General features: G+C 41.1%; 1 protein-coding gene across 1 annotated transcript in view; it reads left to right on the top strand.

Moving 5' to 3' along the window:
• Nme8 (NME/NM23 family member 8) overlaps positions 1-9,322 on the top strand; it is a 44,732-nt gene extending 35,410 nt beyond the window's left edge. The window contains exons 11-15 of the mRNA XM_051194688.1: positions 204-348; positions 915-1,022; positions 1,704-1,855; positions 7,982-8,126; positions 9,088-9,322. Coding sequence (XP_051050645.1) covers positions 204-348; positions 915-1,022; positions 1,704-1,855; positions 7,982-8,126; positions 9,088-9,322 — 785 coding nt within the window. The remainder of the gene's footprint in view (positions 1-203; positions 349-914; positions 1,023-1,703; positions 1,856-7,981; positions 8,127-9,087) is intronic.
• Positions 9,323-26,245: the final 16,923 nt, after the last annotated feature.

A 26,245-nucleotide genomic window follows, 5' to 3' on the forward strand; every position in this document is an offset into this window, starting at 1 on the left:
GTGGTAGGAAAATTTGAAACAACATTATAAAATTGATGTATGAAGACATGCCATTCATTTTGAAACCTGAGCTGTTTTTGTGAACTTTTACATTTCCCTAATTTAGACACATATGATACCTCACAATGCTGCATCATGTATTGTGTTTGTAGCCATGAATCTGAAAGTTTGAAACTTACTTTGTCATGATTGTTTTTCTTTAGATGATGTTTTGAACATTATTCAGAATGAAGGGTTCACCATACTGATGCAAAGGCAACTATTATTGTCAGAGGAAGAAGCCAGAACAGTGTCCAAGAACTATGAGAATGAAGAGTATTTTAATAGACTGCTGGCTTACATGTGCAGGTAAAGTGGTGTTCAGAGTTTGAAAGTTCTGTGATCTATTTTCCACTCATTTCAACCTTATAGCAAATAATAGGTCCCATGGACACAGATACATACCAGTTTCCAGTTGAGTTTGATGCAGAATTCCAGAGTAGGCAACATCACCAAGTAAACTGAGAACTGTTTGACCCTTTGGGCAGTCTGATTATTCTGTTGGGGGCCTTTTATAACATCCAGTATCACACATCCTGAAGAAGAAAATGAGGTGCTAGAAATTTACCAGATATCTAGAGAAGTAACTGCAGCTGAAACAAAAATCCAGCAAGTATACATAAACCCACCAGAGCATGACAGTCTAGAAGAAACCCCTCTAAAGAACTGAGGTCCTGTTATTTCCTTCCTATTTTCTTCCTAGCTCATGTACGTATGCTATTGAATGAATGCCAACATATATAAACATTGGACACCTTATAGATCATTTGAAATACTTCAGTTAGTTTAACAACACATACACACTTGTATTCTCTTTATATCATTAGCTACTAAGATATTCTTTCATTAACCTTTGGTTTTGCTTTTTCTAACAGCAGTCCATCTTACATCCTTGTACTGCTGAGGGAAAATGCTGTGGAATATTGGGAGCAGTTAATGGGACCAAACAATGTTGAGGATGCTTTCGCATATCATCCAGAGAGGTACTGCTTACACCATGATTCCCTACCCTTTTTTCATGCATGTAATTTAATTTCTTTTTAAGTCTAAGATGCAGGAAGCATAGTTTTAGTCTGAGAGGGAAAGCTGTTCTGGTAGAGTAATTGACTGTTTTTAAGTGGAGATCTGCTTTAACATAAACTTAAAGATGACTATAGTTTTTCAAGAAAAGGTGGGATGCTTGACTTGGGCCTGGAAACCAAGAACCCAACTAATTTATGACAAATTACCTCAATTAGAGCTTTGATCGAAGCTTCAATATCTTTAATTGATTATAAGAGTTTTGAAATGCTTATGAGAAAATCAAGATTAACCCTAATGCCACTATATAGAGAACTTTAATTTTACCAAGTGAGGTCATGTCGCTAGCCTTGATTATAGTCCTGGCCTTTTCCCTACTAGGGTCCCTGTTCTTCTAGTTGTCTTTTGAAATATCCATTGACAATGGGATTTAAATGTTCACATATTTCCTTTCTAATGTCTGCTACCTCCCTGAGAGAACATAGTATATCCAAGTCACTTGCTAATTCCTTCCTTTTGCACAGTACCTAGATATGGATGGTTGCTGTTGCATAATGTTTTTTAAGCAAATTAAATAAGTAGTGTTATATTACATTAGATTGTTATATTATATGTGAATTTTGACTTGGCCTCCCTTTTTGAAGTTTATGTGCACAGTTTGCCACAGGAACTTTTCCTATTAACCAGTTCTATGGAAGCAGTTCAAAGGCAGTAGCTGAGAAAGACATAGAATGTTTCTTCCCTCCTCAGACAACACTGGCATTGATCAAGCCTCATGTGACTCAGGAACAAAGACGTAAGCATATACTGTATCTTCAAGTCCTGACACTTTATTTTCTGCTTGATTCCTTCTACAAGAACACTTTTTCCCTACATTTTCTAGTTAAGATATTAAGCTTTTCAATTTTATTGTTATTTTTTGCTTGTGTTCCCTTTAATGTTTATCTTTATTGAATTCAGTCTTCAAATCCTGACATTACTCAAGTACTTACTTTTATCAACATGGACTTAAGTAAAGTGTTCATTCATATTTTCTTTAAATTCACTGAGTTATTTGACAAAGTTTGTGAATGTTCTTTTAAATTCTGCCACTTGGGACTAGTGGGTTTGATGGGGGACATACTGTTTTGGCCATTCATATTGGTTCTGTTTTTGTGTTCTAACCCAGGCATGTGGAATTTTTGGTTGTGTGTCTAATATGATAGTCTAGTTTCCCTGAGACTAGGCCATGAAGGAGATGTGTGACTTGAGTTAGGTCAGGTAAAGCTGGTTGATGAGCTTTTTGCCTGTTTAACCAGGAAAGCTGACTCCCAAACCATGAGTGTAGAGCTAGGTCAGGCAAGGGGGTTTCATATATATACAAAGGGTTCAAAGACGCAGGTCTGGAATTAGGATTGTTGGTTAGCAGACAGCATAGGGTTTTTGGTGAGGGGTGCCAATAAGGAGAAGTGATTTTCCCAGGAAATGTGTCCTGGCACAAAGAGGGCTCAAGATAGCTCATACACAAAGCCACTTTCTTTATTAATTATTGATGTAAGTAGGACTAGGCCACTGTGTGTGTTGCTACCACTGGGCAGTTGGTTCTCGGTCATACAAGAAAGCAGGATGAGCCAGCTACGAGGAGCAAGTGCATAAACACTCTTTTTCTAGGGCTTCTACTTCAGTTCCTGACTCTTGAATCTCTGCCCTAACTTCCAGAAATGACAGACTGTAATGCAGAAGTATATGATGAAATGAATCTCATCCTGAAGTCATTTTCAATCATTGCATTTTTATAACAGCAAAAATCAACAACTAGGACAAAGTTGGTACCAAAGAATGGACTGTTGGTTTGATAGAACTGACCATATTTGGGGGAGGATTGGGAAAGGTCCTTAGAGCTTTGGGCTGGAGAAACCATCAAGAGCTCAGAGTGTAATTGTCCATTTTGTAGTAATTTGGCAGACAGGAATGTTGAGAGCAATGTTGAGAGATGGTGAAGGTCTGACCTGTGAAGAGTCAGAAGGAAACAAAGACCCTGCTGTGGCTTGTTTTCATGATACTTTGTGTTAACACAAAATGTCTTGTCAGCTGTAGCTAAAGAATCATCTGCAATTAACTAGAGACTAATACCACTACAGGAAAACTGCTTTACTGGGACAACTAATGCTGATGATCTGGTGCTAAGAAATGAGCAGTGATGAATAAGAGACCATATCACTGAGGTGAAATCTTCTGAGAGGTGTTTCCTCAGGACTAGCACACAGAAACCATGGTCCACAAGTGGCCAAGGCCCTAACTTGTATTGGCAGCTGAACTTGGTTAGTGTGTAATGTGTAAAAGTCTCTCAGGTGTTACTGGTTTTGAAGAATAGTTGAAGCTTGACACAGTGAGAGTCTACTGGTCAAAGTGTAGCTTCATTTGCAGTAAAAGCCTGATGATGGAGGGCTCATTGGAAAAGTTGAGGTTTGGTAGCATGTGGCAAGGTCAGAGTCCCTGAAATAGCTCAGAAGCTATTGGTGAAGATGAGACTCAATTGCAGCAGAGACCCCAGCATTCTGGAGATATTAGTACCATGGGACAACCACAAAGGACAACAGTATGTGCAGAGTGGAGTCGGCCTAAGTCTATGACACACACTGTCCTGTGCTGCAAATAGCAAATTTGAAGGCACGGTCTCTTTAGAGCCCAGAAGATTGTGAATGGACATCAAACACTGAGACTTTTATACTGTGAAATTTTGTTTTGCTTTGATTTGACTGTGACTGTGAATTCACTCTCTCCTGTTGGAGAAAGGAAGTATTTACCTTTTTAAAAAGTTATTATTTGAATTTTGACAGGCACTCACAGTTGGCTTTGAACTTTTAAAGAGACTTTGGAGTGCAGAGAGACCAGATATTTGAGAGAGCCTTGAAGTCTGAGGCTTTGGATGTTCTTTAAAGATTGGGCTTTATGTAGACTTGGAGTTTTAAAAGTTGGGATGTTTGAAATTTTGATGTTAATGTTAGCATGACATCTAGAGGACAGAAGGAACCAGTAAGGTTGTCGTTGGATAGTGATGTGTAGGTCAATTGGCAAATGGTTAATTGTACTACTGTGTATTCTCAACTTGACAAAAGCTAGATTCATTTAAGAAGAAAAAATCCTCAACTGAGAAAAATCCTCTCACTGGGTGGGACAGCCAGCAAGTCTATAGGACATTTGTTTTAGATGACTGATGATTGATAACTGATGTAAGAGAGCCTAACTCATTGTGGGCAGTACCACTCCTGGGAATATGGTCCTAACTTTTTTAAAATTAATTTTTATTTAAATTAAAAACAATCTTATTTTGCTTGCATATCAATCCTAGTCACTTCTTCCTCCTATCCCCTCACACCGCCCCCCCCATCATCTCCCCATCCATCCACTCCTCAGATAGTGGAAGGTCTCCCAAGGGAGATCATCAAAGTCTGCCACATTATTCAGGCAGGACTTAGCCCCCCACTCCCCTCCCCAGTATCTGGGCTGAGAGAGTAACCCTTCATAGGGAATAGGCTTCCAAAGCCCAGTTGTGCACTAGGGATAAATACTGGTTCCACTGCCAAAGGCATTTTTATACTGTCATCTACCCATCTCTTCCTCCAGTGTGTGCAAGTGGGGCCTCTCCCAGTGAGGGCAGGGCCAAGTCTCTGATGTTGCAGACACAGCCCTGGACGGTTTTGGGGCTATCCCCTGGTTTCCTCCCCGGTGCGGGTAGGGCCAAGGCTCAGATTGGTTATAAGTTTAATGAGGACTGTAACCAGACTGAGCAAGCCATGAAGAGCAGGCCAGTATGAAGCACATCTTCATTATTTTTGCTTCATTTTCTGCCTCTTGAATTCCTCGAAAGATGGACTGTGATGTGGAGGCATAAGATGAAATAACCCCTATACTCCCAAGTTGTTTTCAATCATGATGTTTTATCATAGTGGTAGAAACACCATCTAAGACACACTGCTAGACTTAAGTCCACATGGGTCACAGACCTCTACCACACTGAACCTCTTAGAAGAAAAAAATGGGAGGTACCCTTGAACAACTTGGTACAGGAGACTGCTACCCGAACATAACACCAGTAGCACAGACACTGAGATAAACATTTAATAAATGGGACCTCCTGAAATGGAGAAACTTTTTAAGGCAAAGGACACAGTCAGCAAGACAAAATGGCAGCCCACAGAATGGGAAAAGATATTCACCAACCCCACATCTGACAGAGGGCTGATTTCCAAAATGTACAAAGAACTCAAAAAGCTAGTTACCAAAACATCAAATAACCCTATTAAAAAGTGGGGGCACAGAGCTAAATAGAGGATTCTGAATAGAGGAATCTAAAATGGCTGAAAGACACTTATGAAAGTGCTCAATATCCTTATCCATCAGGGAAATGCAAATCAAAACAACACTGAGATACCATCTTACTCCTGTCAGAATGGCTAAAATCAAAAACACCAAAGACAATTTATGATGGAGAGGATGTGGAGAATGGGGAACACTTCTCTACTGCTGGGAGTTCAAATTCATACAGCCACTTTGGAAATCAGTATGGAGTTTCTTCAGGAAAATGGGAATCAGTCTACCTCAAGATCCAGTAATTCAACTCTTAGGTATATACCCCAAAGCTGCACATTCATACAACAAGGATATCTGTTCAACTATGTTCATAGTAGCATTATTTGTAATAGCCAGAACCTGGAAGCAGCCTAGATTCCCTTTAACTGAAGAATGGATGGAGAAAATGTAGTACATTTACACAGTGAAGAACTACTCAGCCGAAAAACACAATGAAATCCTAAAACACGCAGGGAAATGGATGGAACTAAAAGAAACCATCCTGAGTGAGGTAACCCAGTCACAGAAAGACAAACATGGTATGTACTCACTCATATATGGATTTTAGACATAGAGCACATGATTATCAGCCTACAATTCACACTGCCAGAAAAGCTAGGAAACAAGGAAGACCCTAAGAGTGTCATACGTGGTCCCCTGGAGAAAAGGAAAGAGACAAGATCTCTGGAGCAAATTGGAAACATGGAGGGAGAGGGGAGGGAGTTAGGAGAAAGAGAATGGGAGAAGAAGAGGGACAAGGTGGGCATGAGGGAACAGGAAGGTTGATACAGGGAAAAAATAAAGGAGAATAAGAAAAGAGATACCATAATAGAGGGAGCTATTATAGATTTAAGGAGAAATCTGGAACTAGGGAAATGCCCAGAGATCTACAAGGATGACCCCAACTAACAATCTAAGCAATAGTGGAGAGGCTACCTTTAATGTCCTTCCACGATAATGAGAATGATGACTATCTCATATGCCATCCTAAAGCCTTCATCAAATAGCTGGTGGAAGCAGAAGCACACAAACAGCTAAACACTAGCTGAACTTCTGGAATCCAGTTACAGAGAGGGAGGCGTGATGAGCAAAGGGGTCAAGACCAGGCTGGAGAAACCCACAGAATCAGCAGACCTGAACAAGGTGGAACTCATGAACCCAGTCTGATAGCTGGGAAAATAGTATAGGACTGACCCAGACCCCTGAATGTGGGTGTTAGTTAGGAGGACTGGGCAGTCTATTGGGCCTCTTGTAATGGATCAGTATTTATTGCTAGTATATGAATGGACTTTGGGAGACCATCTCACATAGAGGGATACTTTCTTAGCCTAGACACATGCGGGAGGGTCTAGGCCCTGCCCCAAATGATATGACAGACTTTGAAGACTCCCCATGGAAGGCCTCATTCTCCCTGAGGAGCAGAAAGGGGATGGGCTGGGGTTTGGAAGGGGTGATAGGGAAGGATGGAAAGGTGAGGGAACTGGGATTGACATGCTAAGAAATCTTGTTTCAAATTTAAATAAAAAAAGGAAAAAGAAAAAAAAGACACACTCCTTTTTGAAAACACCTTGTTCTGTCCATGCCTAACACAAACCACAAAAGTCAACATTTCTAAAAATAAGAATCCCTGAGAGTCCAGAGATAATTGTTTCCTTTACTTGGTTTAGGAACCATATACATTATTCTTTATAAGATCATTTTCTTATGATAAATTTACAGGACTGGCCTATTTCTGTTGTATGCTTTGTACTCTCACATGTATTACTAAAGAGGGTCTCCTGGGGGTAGATCCTAGCTATCTCCTCACCATCAGAAAAGGCCCAGGCTTCTTCAGGTTTTCAGTTGATTAGGTCTCACTCATTTTTCCTCCTTGCCCAGTACCTCAGAGTGTTTTTATTTGGAGTAAAAACAAATCGTTTCTTTCCTATTTACTTTGCATGCTCTGGTGTCAGGTGAATTTCTGCTGTGTCTTCTTTCTTCTTTCCGCTCCCCCCGCATCTTGTCTTTCCCCACTTTTCCTCTTTTACTAGAAAGCTCCAAGTCTTTAAGTTGGTTCTCCTTGGTCTGGAGAATGCAGATTTCAATGTGCAGGCTATTGGTGATATTCTTACAGGATTCACTGTAATAGTGAACTTGGTGGCAACTCTTCACTTCAGAAAATAATTTTCACCTTGGTTCTTCCCCAGGACAGATCATACAAGGCATTCTTGGACATTTGGGAATGGGATGGGGATTGGGAAGGGGACAAGTGATGATGAGGACTGAAGGGTGAGGGGGGTGGGATTGACATGTAAAACAAGCTTGTTTCAAATTTAAATAAAAATATTATCATAAAAATATGTCTTCCTGTTTATTATGCCAGCAGATCTCCTTTTCACTTTGATGCTCCATCAGTTGATCAAAGTGGGACATTCATGCTAAAATTTTGAAGGTCTTCTGAGTATTAATCTGGTGCTTTTACACAATTTTGCATGTAGATAAACCACAAGATACAGGCTGAGCTATCATTTTTCTCTACTATTTTGATTTTGAATAAACCATGATCATGGAGCGAATGATCTTCAATGTTACCTAATGTTTGTTTCCTTAGTGGAGATCCTGAAAGCCATTAAAGAAGCAGGATTTGAGATCTCCCTGCTGAAGGAAATATACCTGAATCCAGAGAATGCAAACAAAATTTATTTCAAAATAACAGGAAAAGAATTTTATAAAAATGTCTTGGAAGTCTTATCTTCGTAAGTTTCTGAAATGTTGTTTGTATTGTAGATATGGTAACTGTACACGACAGAAACTGTAGGACACAGAAATTATTTTTTAACATCTTTCTATCTAATCTGACTCATGAAAAGACACCTTGTTAACTTTTAAAGTTCATTAGTTTTCCAATTTCTTCCCTACTTCCATTCCTTCTCATCCCTTCCTCCTTCTATTTACTTAGCTCTCCACACTAGAGGCTGTCAGGGTTTAAGAGCCTTGCTTAGCCAATTCAGAACTATGCTTAAATCTCCTTTCCTGTAAAATGGAGAGGGAACTATGAGACCCACTTCATTAGGAAGTGATGATGACTGAGAACCTGCATCATGAACACTAAGTAAGATTCCATGTGCATCTCTTATAGGTGGCATTTCCTGGGGAGAGTTCATGATTCAGGCTACATATTTAGAGAACTGTGCCGTGGTGGGGAAGGAAGGAGAGGCAGCAGGGTCAGGAGGAAGAGGTCAGAGTAAGGGGGTTCTACAGATGACCCAAAATTTCTACTGACCAACTAGACTGGCCATCCAAGTGGTTCTGCGATGAGCTGAGGTAGAACATCTTTGCCCCAGGTGCCAGGCAATGACTGGATAGAGCACACCTAGGGAGTGAGGATGGCCTGTGCAAGATGGCTTTCTGCAGTGGAGGCAGTCTAAAGGATTGGAGGGTAAAGGGTGAACATGAAACTAAAGTCCTGGGTACATGAAAATGTTTGTGTGGGCCCAAAAGTAGTGAAACTGTAACTCTATTCACATTAATTCTTTAGAATTAAACTACAGCACTCAACTAACACAAAACTTGTTGAAGAAGGAGAAAACAAAGAAAGCACAGGATCATATTGTTAGGAAAAATGCTCTGGATGAACCAGAAGCATTCTGTCTTTAGCCCTGTGTGCAATCCATGCCTTTGAAGGAGGCTGCCTTCTAAAATAATCACTATTTGCAGGGGTACATCTGTAGTCATGACTCTGACCAAGTGGAATGCTATTGCAGAATGGAGACGAATGATGGGCCCAGTAGACCCGGAAGAAGCAAAACTTCTTTCCCCAGATTCCCTCCGAGCCAAATATGGAGTAGACATTTTGAGAAATGCTGTCCATGGGGCATCTAACATATCAGAAGCAACAGTCAGCATCAGTAATGTGTTCACAGAAGATAATTCCGAGGATGAAGAACAGTAGAGTATGTACTACTAAGTATATATACTTTAATGACTTTTGTTTTCTTTATTTTATTTTTGAGATTATAATATAATTACAACTTCCCTTTCCTCTCTCCAAAGCCTCCCATACACCCACCATTACTCTCCTTCAAATTCACGGCCTCTTTTTCTACTAATTGTTATTGCATGCATATTTGTATATACATATGTGTTCCTAAATATAATCTGTTTAGTCCATATAATATTGCTTGTATATACGTTTTCAGGGCTGATCATTTGACACTGGACAGCCAATTGATATGATACACAACCTCAGAGCAAATTCCCTTATCTTCTGCTCTCTCTTTCACAATGTTTCCTGAGCCTTAGGTTCAAGATTGTTTAGTGGACATAGTCACTGGGACTAGGCTCTATAACTCTACCTTTTGATTGGTGGTAGTTTTCTGTGGGAGTCCCCATCTGTTGCAAAGATGATGAGGTGTGAAAACTATACTTATCTGTGGGTATAAAGAAAAATGTTTACATAACTGTTTTTAAGGATTATGCTTCTTTAGTAAATTAATGGTTGTGGATTCTCTTTCAGTAACCCTGATGCCACCAGCACTGAATAGTTAGCTAGGTTTCCAGTACCAACCATTGTTCCCCTCTTGTTAAACAGGCCTTCAATCTAACGTTAAGCGTGATAACCCTAAGGGTGCAGTACACTATCTCATTTTCATGAGTACTAAATTCCCTTGTTTCAAGGAACTTGAGTCATGTGGGATACAGAGTAGGAAATTGATAACTTTTTTCTTTTTTAAATCAAAGCTGTTATCCCTATTTGCGCTTAAAAGCAGACTATGAATATCTACTGTGTGTCTCTGGCTGTGGATTTTCCAACAATAAACCAATCTATGTGTGGAAAGTTGTCCTCACATTCCTGGGCCAATATGAGGTTCAGTGACCACATGAAAGTGAGAAAACTGTGTGGTAAACAACAACAACAATAACAAAAACTTCCAGGAAGGTACCTCAGGGATAGAGGAACACACGGTTTGGCCCAGTTGGGGTTTCTGTTGCTGCGATGAAACATCATGACCAAAGCAACTTGGAGAGGAAAGGATTTATTTGGCTTACATTTCACATCATAGTCCATCACTAAAGGAAGTCAAAGACAGGAACTCAAACAGGGCAGGAATCTGAAGGTAGGAGCTGATGCAGAGGCTATGGAGGGGTATTACTTACCAGCTTGCTCCTCGTGGCTTTCTCAGCCTGTTTTCTTACAGAACCTGGACCACCAGTCCAATAATGGCACCATCCACAGTGGTTGGGTCCTCCTCTATCAGTCACTAATTTAAAAAATGCCCTAAAGACTTGCCTACAACCCAATCTAATGGCATTTTCTTAGTTGAGGTTCCCTCCCCTCAAATGCCTTTAGCTTGTGTGAATGAGTAAATAGCAGGAGGTTTCTCAGAAGAAGACCTATACTCTGATTATAGCTTCTGTTGAGAGTGGGTCTTTCTTCTAACATCTGTATTGCCTTCCTTTTGTGCCAGGACATTATTGATTTGGAGATTTCCATTAAGTGTATAATTCAGTGCAGAACCGTGTATTATATATATATGTATTTTTCCCCCATGGGTAGGAGCCAGACCGGACAATATTGAAATATACCTGGAAATGTTGGCTGGAATTTCAAAGTCAGAGGTGGTGACCTAAAGATAGTACAACACAAAATTAATATCTAGAGCATCACACACACACACACACACACACACACACACACACACACACACTCAAAAAATCAAGTAAATGAACTACCCAATAAATAAATCAAGCTACAGATTTGTTCAAAAAAAATTCTCAAAGGAAGAAATGAGTGACTAATTAACACTTTTTAAAATGTTCAATAGATGTAACAATTTTAAATTAAATCTACTTTGAAATTTAATTTCACCCCAGTCTGAAAGGTTAATATTAGTAAATTAAATCTTAACAAATGCTGGCAATGATGTGGAAAAAGAGGAACCCTAATTCACTCTTGATAGGAATGAAAACTGGTCAAGCCACTATGGAAAACAGTATGGAGATTTCTCAAAAAGGAACTACCATAAAATGCAATCATTCCACTTCTAAGCATATACCAAAGCACTGTATGTACTACTGCCAAGATACTTGCTCATTCATACTTACTTTTGATTTATGGAATTGGTGTAAATTTCTACAAACTGGTGAATGTATAATAAAAATGTGGTATGTGTACACAGTAGAATTTTTATCCAGATGTAAACAAATATGAAAAATGCAGACAAATGTATGATACTGGGGAAAAATTAAACTGAGTGAGGTAACCCATGCAGAGAAAAACAAGTGTGTGTTCTCTCCCATATGTGCTTTCTATCATTATTTTATGTGTCAGTTTAGAGCTTCTGTAGATGACAGAGTTGGGAAAAGGCCACTGGGAAGGCATATCTTAAGAGAAACGGGATAGTAACTCAGGTCACAGGTAATATGCAAGCAGAGGAGGTAATACTGGGGTCAGAAAAATATAAATTGAGAGAGGATGGGAAGATAGTGGAGAGGGAGTGGGAAAGGAGAGTCAGCCAAAATGAAGGGGTCTGGAAGACCTACAATCTTACAACAAAACAAACAAACCACTCTAAAATTAGTCTATAACACTGAACTTATTAACTGTACTTTTTTTCTTTTCACAGAAGTTTGAGAAGGTGATGATGAAGTTTTCATCAACATAAAATCATGAGGTACAGCTTTCTCTGATAACCAAAATTCCTCCACGGAAAAGACATGTCAAGGTTAAAACTTGCATGGCTATGCCTGGCAACAATAAAAACTGTACCCCCCCAAAGGTTCATATGTTGATTTTTTTCAGCAAGGACATAAAATGGATTATATATTGGTATCCAACAAAACATGACACAAGGTGAGGAGAAACACAAGCTAGAGAGAAGTCTAGTGTGGATGCAGCCTACAGAGGAGTAACTTGAGAAAGAATGCTGCAAGTTTTTAACACTTACAAGGTGCTCATAGATTTGACAATAAACTTACCTGCCAGAAAGTCTAAGGAGGTGGAATATGGGTAGAAACGTTTTCATTTTTTTTTTTTTTTAATGTGTGTGTGAACATTTTGCCTGGATGCTTGCATGTGCATTGTGTACATAGCCGGCACCTGCAGAGGAAAGAAAAGGGTATCAGGTCCCCTAGAACTGGAGGTAAAAATGGTTGTATGTGAGTTTTAGGATCCAAACCCAGGTTATCTGCAACAGCAACAAGGGCACTTAGACCTTGAAGCCTCTCCAGCCCCAGACTTGTTTAATTTGCAATCTCACTATGGGACTGTGTAGACCACACTCCTAGCTCCCTGAAGGTATGATACTGACACTATCTCCAGAAAAAAAGAACAAAAGTAAGTAAAATTTTTCATTGAGTTTTCTCTTTTCCTCTCTTGGGAGAAACTGCATGATGTTTCTTGCAGTGAAGGACTCCTGAGCTCACAATTAGGTTTATGTGCAATTCCTAGCCACTAGATGTCACTGGCTTCTCAGTCCACTCAAGAGATTGCTATGTCAGGCAAGTGAGTTAGGAAGTTCTATGACCTGTTCCATCTGATGTTAGTAATAGATTATTCACTGGGAAACCGTAGTGCTCCAACACTGCTTGACACTACTGAGTGATACTTGTGAGTGGTGCTTAATTATGTAAAATCTAGTCACATGAGAATTGTTAAGGCAAACATTTCTCATCTTTAGAATTTCAAGTGAATTTTTAGCTTTTTTTTGTAGACTATCACATAAGTATTATATTACATCATTCTTACTACTCCTTCTGCTCCCAACTATTCTCATGTTAGCCCAACACCATCTCAAGTTCATGACCTTGCCTTTAAAAATATATCCTGCTGGTTTCATATGGTATATGTGTTTCAGACTGGCCACTTGAGATTGGATAATATATCAGGGTGCTTGACCCTGGAGAATACTGAATATCTTTCTCCCCAAAACCATTAAATGCATGTAGCTCTTCATCTAGGCTTGCGAAATTCTCTCCACTCACACCCCTACATGTGTTGGCATGTTAGTTGGTATAATTCTTCAGGTCTAGTTTAGGTGACCATATTGTTATGATTTCACAGATGCAGATTTATTTCTGTAGATAAAAGACACAATTTCTCAGAAGTCTTGATGGTTCTTTAGCCCTTAACATGCATCCCATCTTATGAGATGTTTCTGGAATCATAGGTGTAGGGATTGTGTTTCAGATGTATCAATTGATGTTGGGCACCCAGCATTATTTGTTCTCTTAATTTTGACCAGTTGTGGCTTTCTGTAATGATCTCCATCCTCAGTAAAAAGAAGATTCAGTGGTGAGGAGTAACTTGTCCACTTATCTATGTGCACAAGTATAAGTATTTAGAATGCATTTAGGAAGTATAGGACAGTGGCAACAGTAGGGTCTCCTCTACTGGCTCTGACCTAGCCAACTACAAGTTTTTGACTTAGTTTAACAGACATAAATTTCCACCTATCGAGTGGGATTTAAGTTCAACTAGTACACTATTGGTTGCCCATAAGATATTAGTGCCACTGTCATGTGCTTAGGCACATCTTGCTATCTTGGTCGTTCTTGTGATTCGTAGGCTTTGCAGATGGATCTGTTGATTAGTTTTCAACCTTAGCAGCTTATACAGCACCTTTAGACACTATGAGAGTCCCCAGGGAAGAGGCTTTCAGGTCAGTTCCAACTCAATCCCTCCAAGCCCTAGGTCTGAGGTTTATGGTTTCTTCAGCATTAAGGTTTTATCTTCAAGTGTTGGGAGGTAGCCAAGGACAATGCCAATAACCTATATTGTTTGTGAATCTCTTGGATTTCCTTAGTCACAACTAGAAAGCATGTTTTCTCTTTCTGGCAAGAGGTTTTTGTTAGATGGTCAATGGCTTTTGGGGAAAGCATTATCACTCTTTATTTGAATAAAGTTAAAGCTTTATTCAAATATATGTATTTACATATATACACACATATATACTAATTTATAGATATGTATTTTCAAGTGAACATAAAATAATTTTCCCTTATGGCTTCCCAGACATTATTAGTATTATTTATTTCCACTCTCTCCCTACCCTCTCCTCATCCAGTTAAAATGTCCCATCCTCCTTTTCCCTGTCATAGTGCCGCCTGTGTCCTAATATCTGCTGGTCCTTTTTATTTTCCTGATCTCTGTAATTACTCCAATTTATATATGATATCTAAAGATTCAGAGCCAGTATCTTAGGGTTACTACTACCATGCTGAAACATCATTACCAAAAGCAACTTGTAGTTGAAAGGGTTTTATTTGGCTTTTTATATCATAAATAACAGCCTATGGAGGGAAGCCAAGGCAGGAACTGAAACTAGGCTTGAACTTGGAGCCAGGAGCTAATGCAGATACCATAGAAGAGCACTGCTTATTGGCTTACTCATCATGGCTTGATAAGAATGTCTATGCTCCTCATGTACAAATAAGAAAATGCCTTACAGGCCTGCCTATCTAACAATTTTAAATAAGCAATTTCTCAATTGAAGCTCCCTCCTCTGAGATGATTCCAGCTTATGTCAAGTTGACATAAAACTACCCAGCGTAGCTAAGGTACTCAAATAAGACAGAACATACGGTGTTTGTCTTCTGGGTTTGGGTTATGTCACTCAGCATAATATTTTCTAGTTCCATCAATTTACTTGAAAGTTTCATGATTCATATTTTTAATAGCTGAATAGTATTTCATTGTGTATATGCATTACATCTTCATTATCAATCCATTGGTGGAAAGATGTTTAGGTTGTTTCTAATTTTTAGCTATTGTGGATAGAGTAGAAGTAAACATGGCTGAGCAACTATCTGTGAAGTAGGATGCTGAATACTTCCAGCATATGTCAAGAATTGGTATATCTGGGCCATATGGTAGATCTATTTTGACTTTGTGATAATTCTCTATACTGATCTCTAGAATGACTGTACCAGTTTGCAATCCCACTGACAGTCAATGACAGTACTCCTTTTGCCACATCCTTGCTAGCGTTTTTGTGGTCTGTCTGTCTGTCTGTCTGTCTATCTATCTATCTAAGAGGCTCTGACTGGGATAAGATGAGATCTCAAAACAGTTTTTTAATTTGCACTTCCCTAACAGCTAAGGATTCTGAGCACATTTTAAAGATATTTCCTAGGCATTTTTTTCCTTTTTAGTACACTCTATAGCTTTTTTTGTTGTTTTTCAAGACAAGGTTTCTCTGTGTAGCCCTGGCTATTCTGGAACTCATGTTGTAGACCAGACTTGAACTCAGTATATCTACCTGCCTCTGCCTCCCAAATGCTTGGATGCAAAGCATTTGCTATGATGCCTGGCTGAATATACCTTGTTTTTTAAATTGAGCTGTTGGTTTTCTTGAGTCTTTGTTGAATTCTTTGTATATTCTAGATATTAATCCTCTATCAGAAAAATAGCTGACAAAGGGTGTCTCACATTCATAAACTGCTTAATTCTACAGACAAGCAATTGACAAGCATTTCTAATGGGACAAGTTAATGAATACATTTTTGTGACATGGTGATAAATATAAACTTGCAAGCACAGAATTTTCAGGAATCTTTTCAAGGATTCAGAATTTCTGGTTAAGCAAAATGATGAAATGAAATTGACTTCAACATGTAGATCAATATTACCCGAGTGAGTTTACATCACTACAATTTTATGACATTTGACAAAAGTGACAAAAATACAGACTGGACAAAAGAGTACATCTTCAACAAATGGTGGTGGAAAACTGGATGTACATGTAGAAGGATGCAATTAAAACCACATCTATTGTCCTACACAAAAATCAACTTCAAATGGATAAAAGGCCGTATGTGTACTTTAATGATGTGTTTTAGCCACATGCCTTTAATCCCACACTCAGGAGGCAGAGGAAGGCAGGTCTCTGAGTCCAAGGTCAACCTGACCTATAGAACAAGTTCCAGGATGATCAGAGCTGCACAGAGAAACCTTGTCTTGAAAATGATAAATATAAATAAATAAAAGATTTTTTTTTTAAAAAAAAATGTGTGTGTATTGGTTCCAGGAAAGCCTAGATGAGTTCCCAGAGAGTGTCAGATTCCATAAAACTAGTGTGACAGGTCACTGTGAGTCTCTTAACACAAGTGTCAGGAACAGAACTCAAATTTTCTGCAGTAAGCAGCAAACAATCTTAACTGCTGAACCACTCCTCCAGATCACTGAGTTCATTTAAGAAATGGAAACTAACCATTTGCTTTCTTTGGACTGTGCTGTGAAACATGTATAGTGAAAATTCTCCCCTTCACCATTTCCCTTACACACTCCATCAAGTTGGGTACCGCTGTCCTCTGTTTCAGAGAGCCTGGATGTGTTCAGGTACTACTACATGATCCCACTATGTGGCACATTGTAATTGCCTGGAAGGTAGTCCAGAATTTTAAAAATATGAGAGCTCCCCTAAAGTTACTATTACATTTCGCCAGCAGATGGCAAGCTATACTCAGTTGCATATATATATATATATATATATATATATATATATATATATATATATATGACTGTATAAAGATTTCATATGTAGCATATAGCAAGATCATTCTTTCTTGTGCTGTTAGTGTGGGGGTTTTGTTCTGCTTTTTTTTTCTTTTGTTTTATTGTTGTTGTTGTTTACTTTGTTTTTGCCAACTTTAGAAAAGCTAGAGTCATCTGAATTGAGGGTTCTGCAATGGAGAAAAGGCCTCTATCATACAGGCCTGTAGGTAAGTCTGTGGATCTCTGGCATGATTAATGATTGATGTGAGGTGGCCCGGGCCATTGTAGGCAGTGTCACCATTGGGCAGGTAGTCGTAGGTTGAATAAAAATTCAAGCTGAGTAATCCATTGAGGAGAAATATAGCAAGCAGTGTTCTATCCTGGTGTCTCTATCAGTTCCCTTCCCCCTGCCCCAGCCCCCCAGCCCTGCTAACCACGTCTCACTGAGCAGAGCATTCTCATGCAGCTTACCAGCAGTTTTGAGAGATCCATTGTTTTAGGTTAGTAGAGATTTTTAGGATCTTTGTTAATGGAAACTTTTGAAACTCCAGTCCCCCTTGCCTGCCTCTGCTGTACCACAGCTGTGGTTTTCTAACACTCTGCCTTTCTCCTGGATAGTATGCTCTCTACTGCTGCCCTATGAAGTACTCGACCTGACCATCTCTGGGGAGCATTCTTCTGTTTCACGTGTGGGTTTCTGACCTTCTGGGGCTGATGTATCCGTTATGATTATCAAGGGCCCGGCACCATTGGAGTGACACCTCTGCTTTACAGGAATTATTGTTGCTGGTTACTTGGGGATTAACAAGAGGCCAGCGTCACTGAGCTAAAATTTTCTGAAAGAATTTCCTGAGGGTCAGCACAGAACTGTCATCTAGAGGGGGCCAACACTGCATCTCAAGCTGGCAGCCAAGTTTGGTGATGTGTAAGAGTTTTGGTGACACAGGAGCTGCAGGATTGAACAGGTTGTGCAGAGCAGCACTGCGGGAGGCCAAGAGAGACCATTAGTGAAGATGCAGTCTCAGGAACAGTGGAACCCCAGAATTAAAGTGATCAGGGAGAGAAATTATGCTTAGCACTGCATGCCAGGATTGGAATCCCTGCAGAAAGGGCATGGTGAATGAAAGTTCAGCTTCAGTTTTAGTAGCGGTCAAGGATTTGAAGGAATTGAGTGGCAGGCATGATTCCACTTCACCTGTTTGTTCATTATGCAGTGACTTGAACTTAGTGTGCAGACCTTGATTGACAGGACATTGGTCATCTTCAGGGTGAAGCCAGAGGATGATTGCCAGGACTCTTGTGTCATTACCAATAGCCTGAGGTGGTCCTCTTCAGCCTTAACATACCTGATTGTGCAGTGTAAATAGAGGAGAGGGAGATGGCTCAGGGTATCTCAATAGGTTCAAGTTGAACTAATTAGAGTGAAAGCTGAAGATCCAGCATTTTTCTGAGGAATAGAATTCCTGAGGGAGGAATAGGGATGGCTCCAAAGGAGTCCATGACCTGGCTAGCCAATAGCATGAACTGATGGGAACAGGCATCTTCTGTGGGCACCAGCCAATTCATTGATTCAAGCTTCAGTTGTGTACAAGGATAACTAGACTTTAACTTTGAGCATCTGCCCTTCAGAATGGCTCGTTCTCATTTTAAGGATGGTTCACACCCAGATCTTGAACTGGTTGATACTGGGTACATTTTTCTAGGTGTCTGAGGGATCAGGGTTAGTTTCTCTGCCAGTTTCACCCTTTCTTTCCACATGTGGACATTGGGCAATGAGTAGAAAAAGACCTTTCTGGGCAACTTGGCCTGCTGCCATGTGTGGCTCCTCTTGGCTGCCTCAGGACTCTACTCTGTGGCTGTGTGATCCAAGTGAATGAGTTGCTACTCAGCCAAACCCACTTAGTAGTCTTTGATACTTGAGTGCCCTGAGCTGCTTTCCCACCCCCAGCAATCAGAACATTGTGAGAGAGTGAGTTGGGAGGATAGGAAATGAAGACTAATGACTTTCTTTTGATTCATGGGTTGCCCTGTCATTGAGGCAACACAGGCTGCAGGCTGTTGCTATAGATTACAGTCCAATGACATTAGAAGACTTGTGTGGGAGAATTACACACCTGAGGACATGGAATGTCAAGTGTGAGCAATGTAGCAGGGTAGAAACACCTGTCTTAGGTCAGCTGCCATTGAACTGAAGATGGAGGAGTAGTGGGTAGATTTGGAGGATCCTCTTGATGGCTGCGCAGGTCATCTGTTGAACAGGAAAGGTCACTGTAGTGGAGCTCATTTGGACCTATGTCCCCGCTTTGCATGCCCTCATGGTGTGCTCACATCGTTTTCTCAGTCAGGAGGATGACTTTGCTAGAGGAAGCAAAGGCCTGCTGTTTTGTGCTACTGAAAACTTACCGAGCTTTGTAGCATGCTGTGATACCAGTTCCAGACTCTTAGGAGACCGAAAGTCCTGACATTGGATATATCCTGCTAGCCTGATGTAGAAAAGTCAGTAGACTGGATGTGCTTGTGCAACACTAGAGAGGAAGGGCCGGAGGAAGGGTCGCTTCACCTTGCAGGTGTCTCTCTTACTCTGGGCTGGATGTGGAAGGTATCACCTGAACTAGAAGATGGCAACTATGCAGGAGGAAGCAGGCTAACAGAGATCAGCCTTCAGAAGAATGTTAAACCAGCAGAGATGAAGGCTCCGTCCTCAAAGCCATGGGCTACTGTTCCCTTGGCAGTCTTTTGGATTCCCTGACTCTCCCCATCATCAGCACCAGCAACCACTCTCACTTGTCCTTGTTACCCCATCCCTGCCTTCAAGATGAATATAAGGTGTTGAGATAGACAGGTGAGTGAGACAAGGATCTTTATTTCTTCTAAAGAGCACTGCAGTAACTATACAGAACTTGGCCTCCTTTAGCAGGAATATGCTCAAATTCCTGCCCCTTCTTAGGCCATCCTTAGCCTCTCCAAGAAGGTTGCCCCTGAAGGCTGAGAGCAAGCTCAGACCTCTGTGTGTGGAGCCATATACCACCCACCTGTGTGCCTCAAAGGAAGTTACAGACAGACTGAGAGGAGAGCTTCTGAGATCTAGCAGCTAGTGTTCCTCCTGTCCTTTGTTACTTTTCAAGTCATTTGGTCATCTTTTCCTTCTGCAACACCTCGGGGCTGACCCCAGTTTTCTCCAAAGATCCTCCTGTGACTCTGTGGTGCCCACTCTGCCTCCTTCCCATCCCCTCAACCTCTCTCATTTATTTCTCTCCATTCCCCACCCCTGATCTTTAGCTCAGAACTCTCTTCTTGATATAGTAGCCTGCGGAGGGGAACAGAATTTCAGAGGAGGCTGGCCTGGTTGGGGGTGGGGGTGGATATAGAGAGGAAGGATCCATGCCCTCTCCCTTCCAGGGTTCTAGTACCTGGAACTGCAAGTCCATCTTGGTGTCAAGGCAGGTGCTCTTGTAGGAAGGCAGTGTGAGAAGTCGAGAGGATGGTTAACTAGGCTGCCTCTATCCACAGGGAAATACTGTCCTCATGACCTGTCTGAGCCTTGTATGGCCTGCACAGGCTCTGTTCCATTGTATTGGATCTGGTTCTCTGGCTCTCTCTGCTCCTTCTTTACCCATTCTCTCCATTTCTGTTATCTCAGCTATCTGATACTGTTGTGGAGACAAACCTCTCCTCAGCTCAATAGATAAAGGATGAGGATGGGATGAGGTGGGGTTGGCAGGTGGGTGGGTCTTCTTTGGGACCATTGCTTCTGTAACAGGGGATCCAAACCACATCCTTCTCCTCCCCAGGAGGCAGCTGCTACCCCTGTGTTCTAATGGCATCTGAGTACCTCACATTGAACTACTCTATTGCTTCATCTTCTTACTGTAAGGCCAAACCCATTCTTTCCTGAAAACTCTGCAGTTGCTCTTGCTCAGACAATTGGTATCCTGCTGACAATATCTGAGATATCCATGGCAGTTCCATGACCCTACATGATCCCCATGGAACCACAATGTTTATGACCCACTCTGCATCTCTACCTCGGGACCTGTTTGAGTCCATTCCAGAATCCAGAACCCTCTCATACCCTGCCTGGCCTGCTTTCTTATCAGCCTTAGACATAGTGTCCACCCTGTAAACACCTCCACCATGACTCAGATCTCTTTCCAGGGCTACTTGTCCCTTGCTGTTTTGGGGATTTTTTTTTCTTCCTGGGATCTTAATGACAGAAGTCGCTCTTTACATCCGTCTGGGTCCACAGGGTCAGGTGGCTTCTGGCTTGCTCACTTCCTAATGGGGACATGCACCCACTCCCCCCATGCTTTTTGCATTCTGTAACCCTATAATGGTTTTTGCGGGATTAAAATGTTACCTTGTCTTTGGAGCCACATTGGTTTGGGGAGTCCTGTAATATCTATGCTGGCCTTGTATCCTGCTCTTGTGGAAGGGCTGTGGGAGGATTCCTGCTAGGGGATGGAGTTTAGTTGGCAAAAGGCTGAAAACCCCATGGATTAGATGGTTTGGGTCCTATGAGAATTGCTCAGTGTGTGTGGACTAATTGAAATAGTCACTATGCAATGCAATGCTATGTGCTTGCCATTAGATATACATTTCCTTGGTTAAAATAGTGTTATGTAATACATGACTGCACATTTTAATAAATAAAATCCATCTAGTTATTGTTGTAAAATAGGACTCACAGGCTATGTGTGCCCCTCCCCCTGTGCCTGCTTTGTGTTATTAGCTCTCAGGTTTCTCTGCCTGTAGCCCCTGTGTCTTCTCTGGGCACAAGTCTCATGTTGCAAGTTCACCCATTGAATTTTAACTTGAAATTTTTTAATTCTAAAGACTTTTTTTAATTGTCCTCTTCATTTCTCTCCAGCTATGTAAATAGAACTGTGCCAGGCCCAGCATTTCAGGCAGCTTTTTTCAGAGTCTTTTTTTTTGCCTTCCTGGCTCATACCCAGTCCATTTGGGAAGATCTGCCAGCTAAGCCTATGCAATGAACCCAGAATTGGGCTCTTACTGGAAAATTGGAAGCTTCAGTCCCTTCCCATTATGGCTGGACTGGTACAGTGCTTGCAGCTGCCCCTTGCCCCATTCTCCTATAGTATCCCATAGAGATGAAGCCCTGAGCCCTAGGGACCCAGAGATCACCCAGTAACTACTTAGCCTTTGGGTACAGCTTGTTTTCTCTGAGCACTTGAATAAGAATACTGAGGCAGAGGGAAAGAAAACAATTCTGTTGTTTTGAGACAAGATCTGGATATGAAACTCGCTATTAGGCCCTGTTTGGCCTTGAGCTTTTAGTCCCCTTATTTGCACAGTTTGAGTGCTAAGACAAAAGTTAGAACCATCTATAGAGACTTTTACAGCCCTCTGTTTCACTCATGTGCTCACCCTCATCCCACATAGTTTCTATAAACTCTATCTTGAATAAGGTTAAATGTTAAGCTCCCTATCACACTAGTTGTTTTTCTGTCTAGTGCATATTGTGTTTGCTCTTTTTTGTTGTTATTTTTAGAAACAATGTCTTGTTATGTAGCTGACACCTAGCCTCAAACACATAATTCTTCTGCCTCATTCTTCTTGGTGTTAGGGAGCTGTCTTCTATCAGAGCTACCACATTGGGGGACTTTCTGTATTTCTGTGGCCATGTTTGGAGCTTCCTTTCTCCTGGTGATCCAGGGGCGGATCCACACTTGACTCTTCACCATGAAAGCCACACTAACTCAGCCTCCTCCTGGACCTGGCTTAAAGAGGGGCTAAGGGCAGAGTTACTTCTGCTATAGGATTAGGCTGTGTGCCTTGGCCCCTCCAACTGATATGTTTCTCTGAGGTGTTGGAACACATTTGACCTTTGGACTACAACTCTGATAAAAGAAGCATAGAGTTTGGAGACTCATAGTCTTTTGTAGAAGTGGGCCACTTCTATACCACATGCCACAGTGGGCTGCTTGCTTAAGCATCTCTTGGAGATATTGGGGGCAAATGTGCCTGAAATACTGGGGTAGTATTTGGAGGCAACCTAGTGTAGGGTCTTCACTAGTCCTCTCACAGCAGGTGACTCCTGCACCCGGTCTTGGAATGTAATGTAAAAGTGGGATGCCAGGGCTGGTGGACTTTGTAATGAATTTGGGTAATCAGAATTCCCTGGTGCTAATACTGTTTAACCAGATACTGGAAACAGCTTTTCTATGACCGTTGGGTGGCAGCTGTGCTGCAATGTCTCCAGGGCTCAGAAAGGACACAATGTCTATTTATTGCAAAGTATCCTTAGACTGTTCTCCTGAGAGGTCTTCCCCCTTGTGGCTTTTCTTGGAGGCCAACAGCATTTCCTCACTGCTGAGAACTACTTCAACCCTTCCTTCAGTGACTGCAAAGGAAGTTGGTGGGATACAACCCACAAAGTCAGTAGCATGATCAAAGTGCTTAACTCCTGGGTGTGGGCATATGTTTGACATTCTGGTTAGAAAAGTGTGTATGTTGGGGTATATCCACTTGTAGGGACCAATGACATTTATACTTTACCTTTGAACTTTGACCAGCAACTAACCTAAGACTTTCACCTTTCTTGCTAAGGAATACCATGTTCTTCAAAAGTCCTGCTTTGGGTCTGATAGCTTGCAGACGTAACACAATTCCAAACATATTCCTGTGCTTGAAATTTTTCTGTACATATCTCTGTATCCTGAATGGAAGTGGTGGGTCTCTTAGTGTTTAAGACACCAACTGGGAAGAGGTAATACAGTTTTCTAAGAAGCCGTAGTCTGCAATAATTAGGAAAAGAAGATGAACAATAGGGAGAAATGAATCATTTTCTAGGTGCTAACTACACCTAGTGGCCAACATTTCTCCTTCCTAGTTTCCTTGGAGGGACTAGGACAGGTCAAGAGAAGTCTCCTGAGATTCTGCCCTATCTCCAAAAATGTGAGCAGGCTCTGCATTTCTTCGGTAGTCTACATTATACATTCCGGGGAGATTTTAACAGGGTAGATTAGAGCAAATATTTAATGATTGACATTTTTCACTGTGTTCTCTTAGTTTTGCATAGTAGCCTAAAATATTTGAGCTTGATCAACTATAGTTTTTCCAGGGTGACGATTTTCAGGGTGGGAATTGGTCAGATTCAATGCCTGAGCTTGGACAAGCTCAGAGATTGAATGGATTTCATGCTCAGGGATTGGTTGATTGTCAAGGGCAGAGTGGTTTACTTTGGCTCTGGCTTCAGGGCCAGGATGTGTCTGTTTGGCTGGCTTTTTTATCCTACATTGTATACACTGGGGTATAGTTCCAAGGAAACAAGTTGACTTACCCTTAGGGCTGTGAGGGCCAGGCTTAGCTGGTGTGGGAGGAATGTAGCCACTGAGAATAGGTTGTGGACAGGGCCTAGTAAGGAGGCCCAGATTGGATCTTAAGAGATCTGCCTTAAGGCAATGTTTCTCTGTTGCAGAACTAGCCTCCAGCCCAGAGTGCTGAACACAGACTTCTTGACCATTTTCTTCAGTTTTCTGTTTGTTTATGAGGATCCTTGGGTGAATACTAGGAAAGTGGCCTTCAAATGCTGCCCTATCAATAGCTCCTTGACAATAGAGTGGGAAGGGCTCTTCTCGGGATCTGGGTACTCATTCTTCAGAGCAGCTGTGGCAGGCTGTGCTTCCTCCTCCTTAGCATCTGAAACTCGTGCTGATGGTGGTGACACTGGTGTTAATGGTGGAGAGGTTGCCTGGCCTCCACACCTGCTACTCTTTGTCCTTGAACATTAGACACTTCTCTCATCTCGGAGGCTACACAGTGGCCTTATGCCTAGAGGTTTTGTCTTCATTTTTCCTTCCTTTGATGGGTTAAAGTTGCCAGGCTATAGCTAGGATTGGAAAGGGATTTTACTTGAAATAAGAGAGCAAATGCTTCTGTATTCCTTGTTCCCTTGTGCCCAACTTGTTCTCTCTCCCATCATCCACACCACACCTGATCCCTCCTGTTCCCATGCTCGCCCACCCTCAACCAGACCTGCCCCCCCCCCCGCCAGTCCACCTGAGGTATCTGTTTCACCTTCATGGTGAGATTTATGTGTTCCCCCTTGAACCTTCCTTGTTACTTAGCTTCTTTGGATCTGTGGATAATAGTAGGTTATCCTTACTTTATGGCTAATATCTACCTATAAGTGAGCACATACCCCATGTTTGTCTTTCTGGACCTAGGTTACTTCACTCAGAATGATTTTTTTTTTCTAGATCCATTCAGTTGCCAGAAAAGTTCATGATGTCATTTTTAACATATGAGTTATAATCCATTGTGTAAATGTACATTTTCTTTACTTATTCTTTGATAGATGGACATCCAGTTTCCAGTTTTTGGCTATTATGAGCAAATCTGCTATGATCATAGATGAGCAAGTGTCTGTTTGATGTTGTAGAGCAGCTTTTTGCTATATGCCCAGAAGTGGTATAGCTAGGTCTTGAAGTAGATTGCTTCCCAATTTTCTGAGAAGCCACTGTATTGATTTCTAAAGTGGCTGTACAAGTTTTCAATCCCATCAGCAATGAAGGCATGTTCCCCTTGCTCTACATCCTCTCCAGCATGAGTTGTTACTTGTGTTTTGTTTTTAGCCATTCTGACAGGTGTAAGAAGGGATTTCAGAGTTGCTTTAATTTGCATTTCCTTGATGACTAAGGATGTTGAACAATTCTTTAGATGTTTCTTGGTCACTTGAGATTACTCTATTGAGAATTACCTGTTTAGATCAGTACCCCATATTTTAATTAGATTATTTGGTTTGTTGATGTCTAGTTTCTTGGATTCTTTATACATTTTGGAGATCAGCTCCCTGTCAGACATGAGGTTACTGGAAATCGCTTCCTATTCTGTAGGATAATATCCTTTTGTGATATATTATTTATGAGTTTTAAAAGCTTGCCTGAAGATTCAGAAAACAAAGGCAACCTCAAGCTATAAAGATCAGGCAGTGGTGATACACACCTTTAATCCCAGAACTCAGGATTAAGAGGTAGATGTATCTCTGTTAGTTCAAGGCCACACTGACTATATGAAATCCAGTCCTAAATGAAACAGCTCACACAAAGGTGATCTCAGCATCTGGGATCACATGCCTTTAATCCCAGCATTAGGGAGATATATAAGACAGAAGTAGAATCTCGGATCTGGCATTCAGCCTGTGAATTAGTCTCTAGGCATGCTGAGGAAAGCATAGCAGTCTGAGTGAATCTGAGGAGAAGTGATGTTGGGAGTAGTTTTAGGATAGCACCTTTGGTCTGAGTTGAGGTAGAGGTAAAAGCTAGTGGCTGGATGATTTGCTTTTTTTGATCATCAGCTTGAAGCTTAAACCCCAATATCTGTCTCTGGGTCTTTTATGTATTGTGCTACCAAAGCTTTTCA

This window comes from Phodopus roborovskii, unplaced genomic scaffold (assembly GCF_943737965.1).
Source record: "Phodopus roborovskii unplaced genomic scaffold, PHOROB, whole genome shotgun sequence".
NCBI lineage: Eukaryota > Metazoa > Chordata > Mammalia > Rodentia > Cricetidae > Phodopus > Phodopus roborovskii.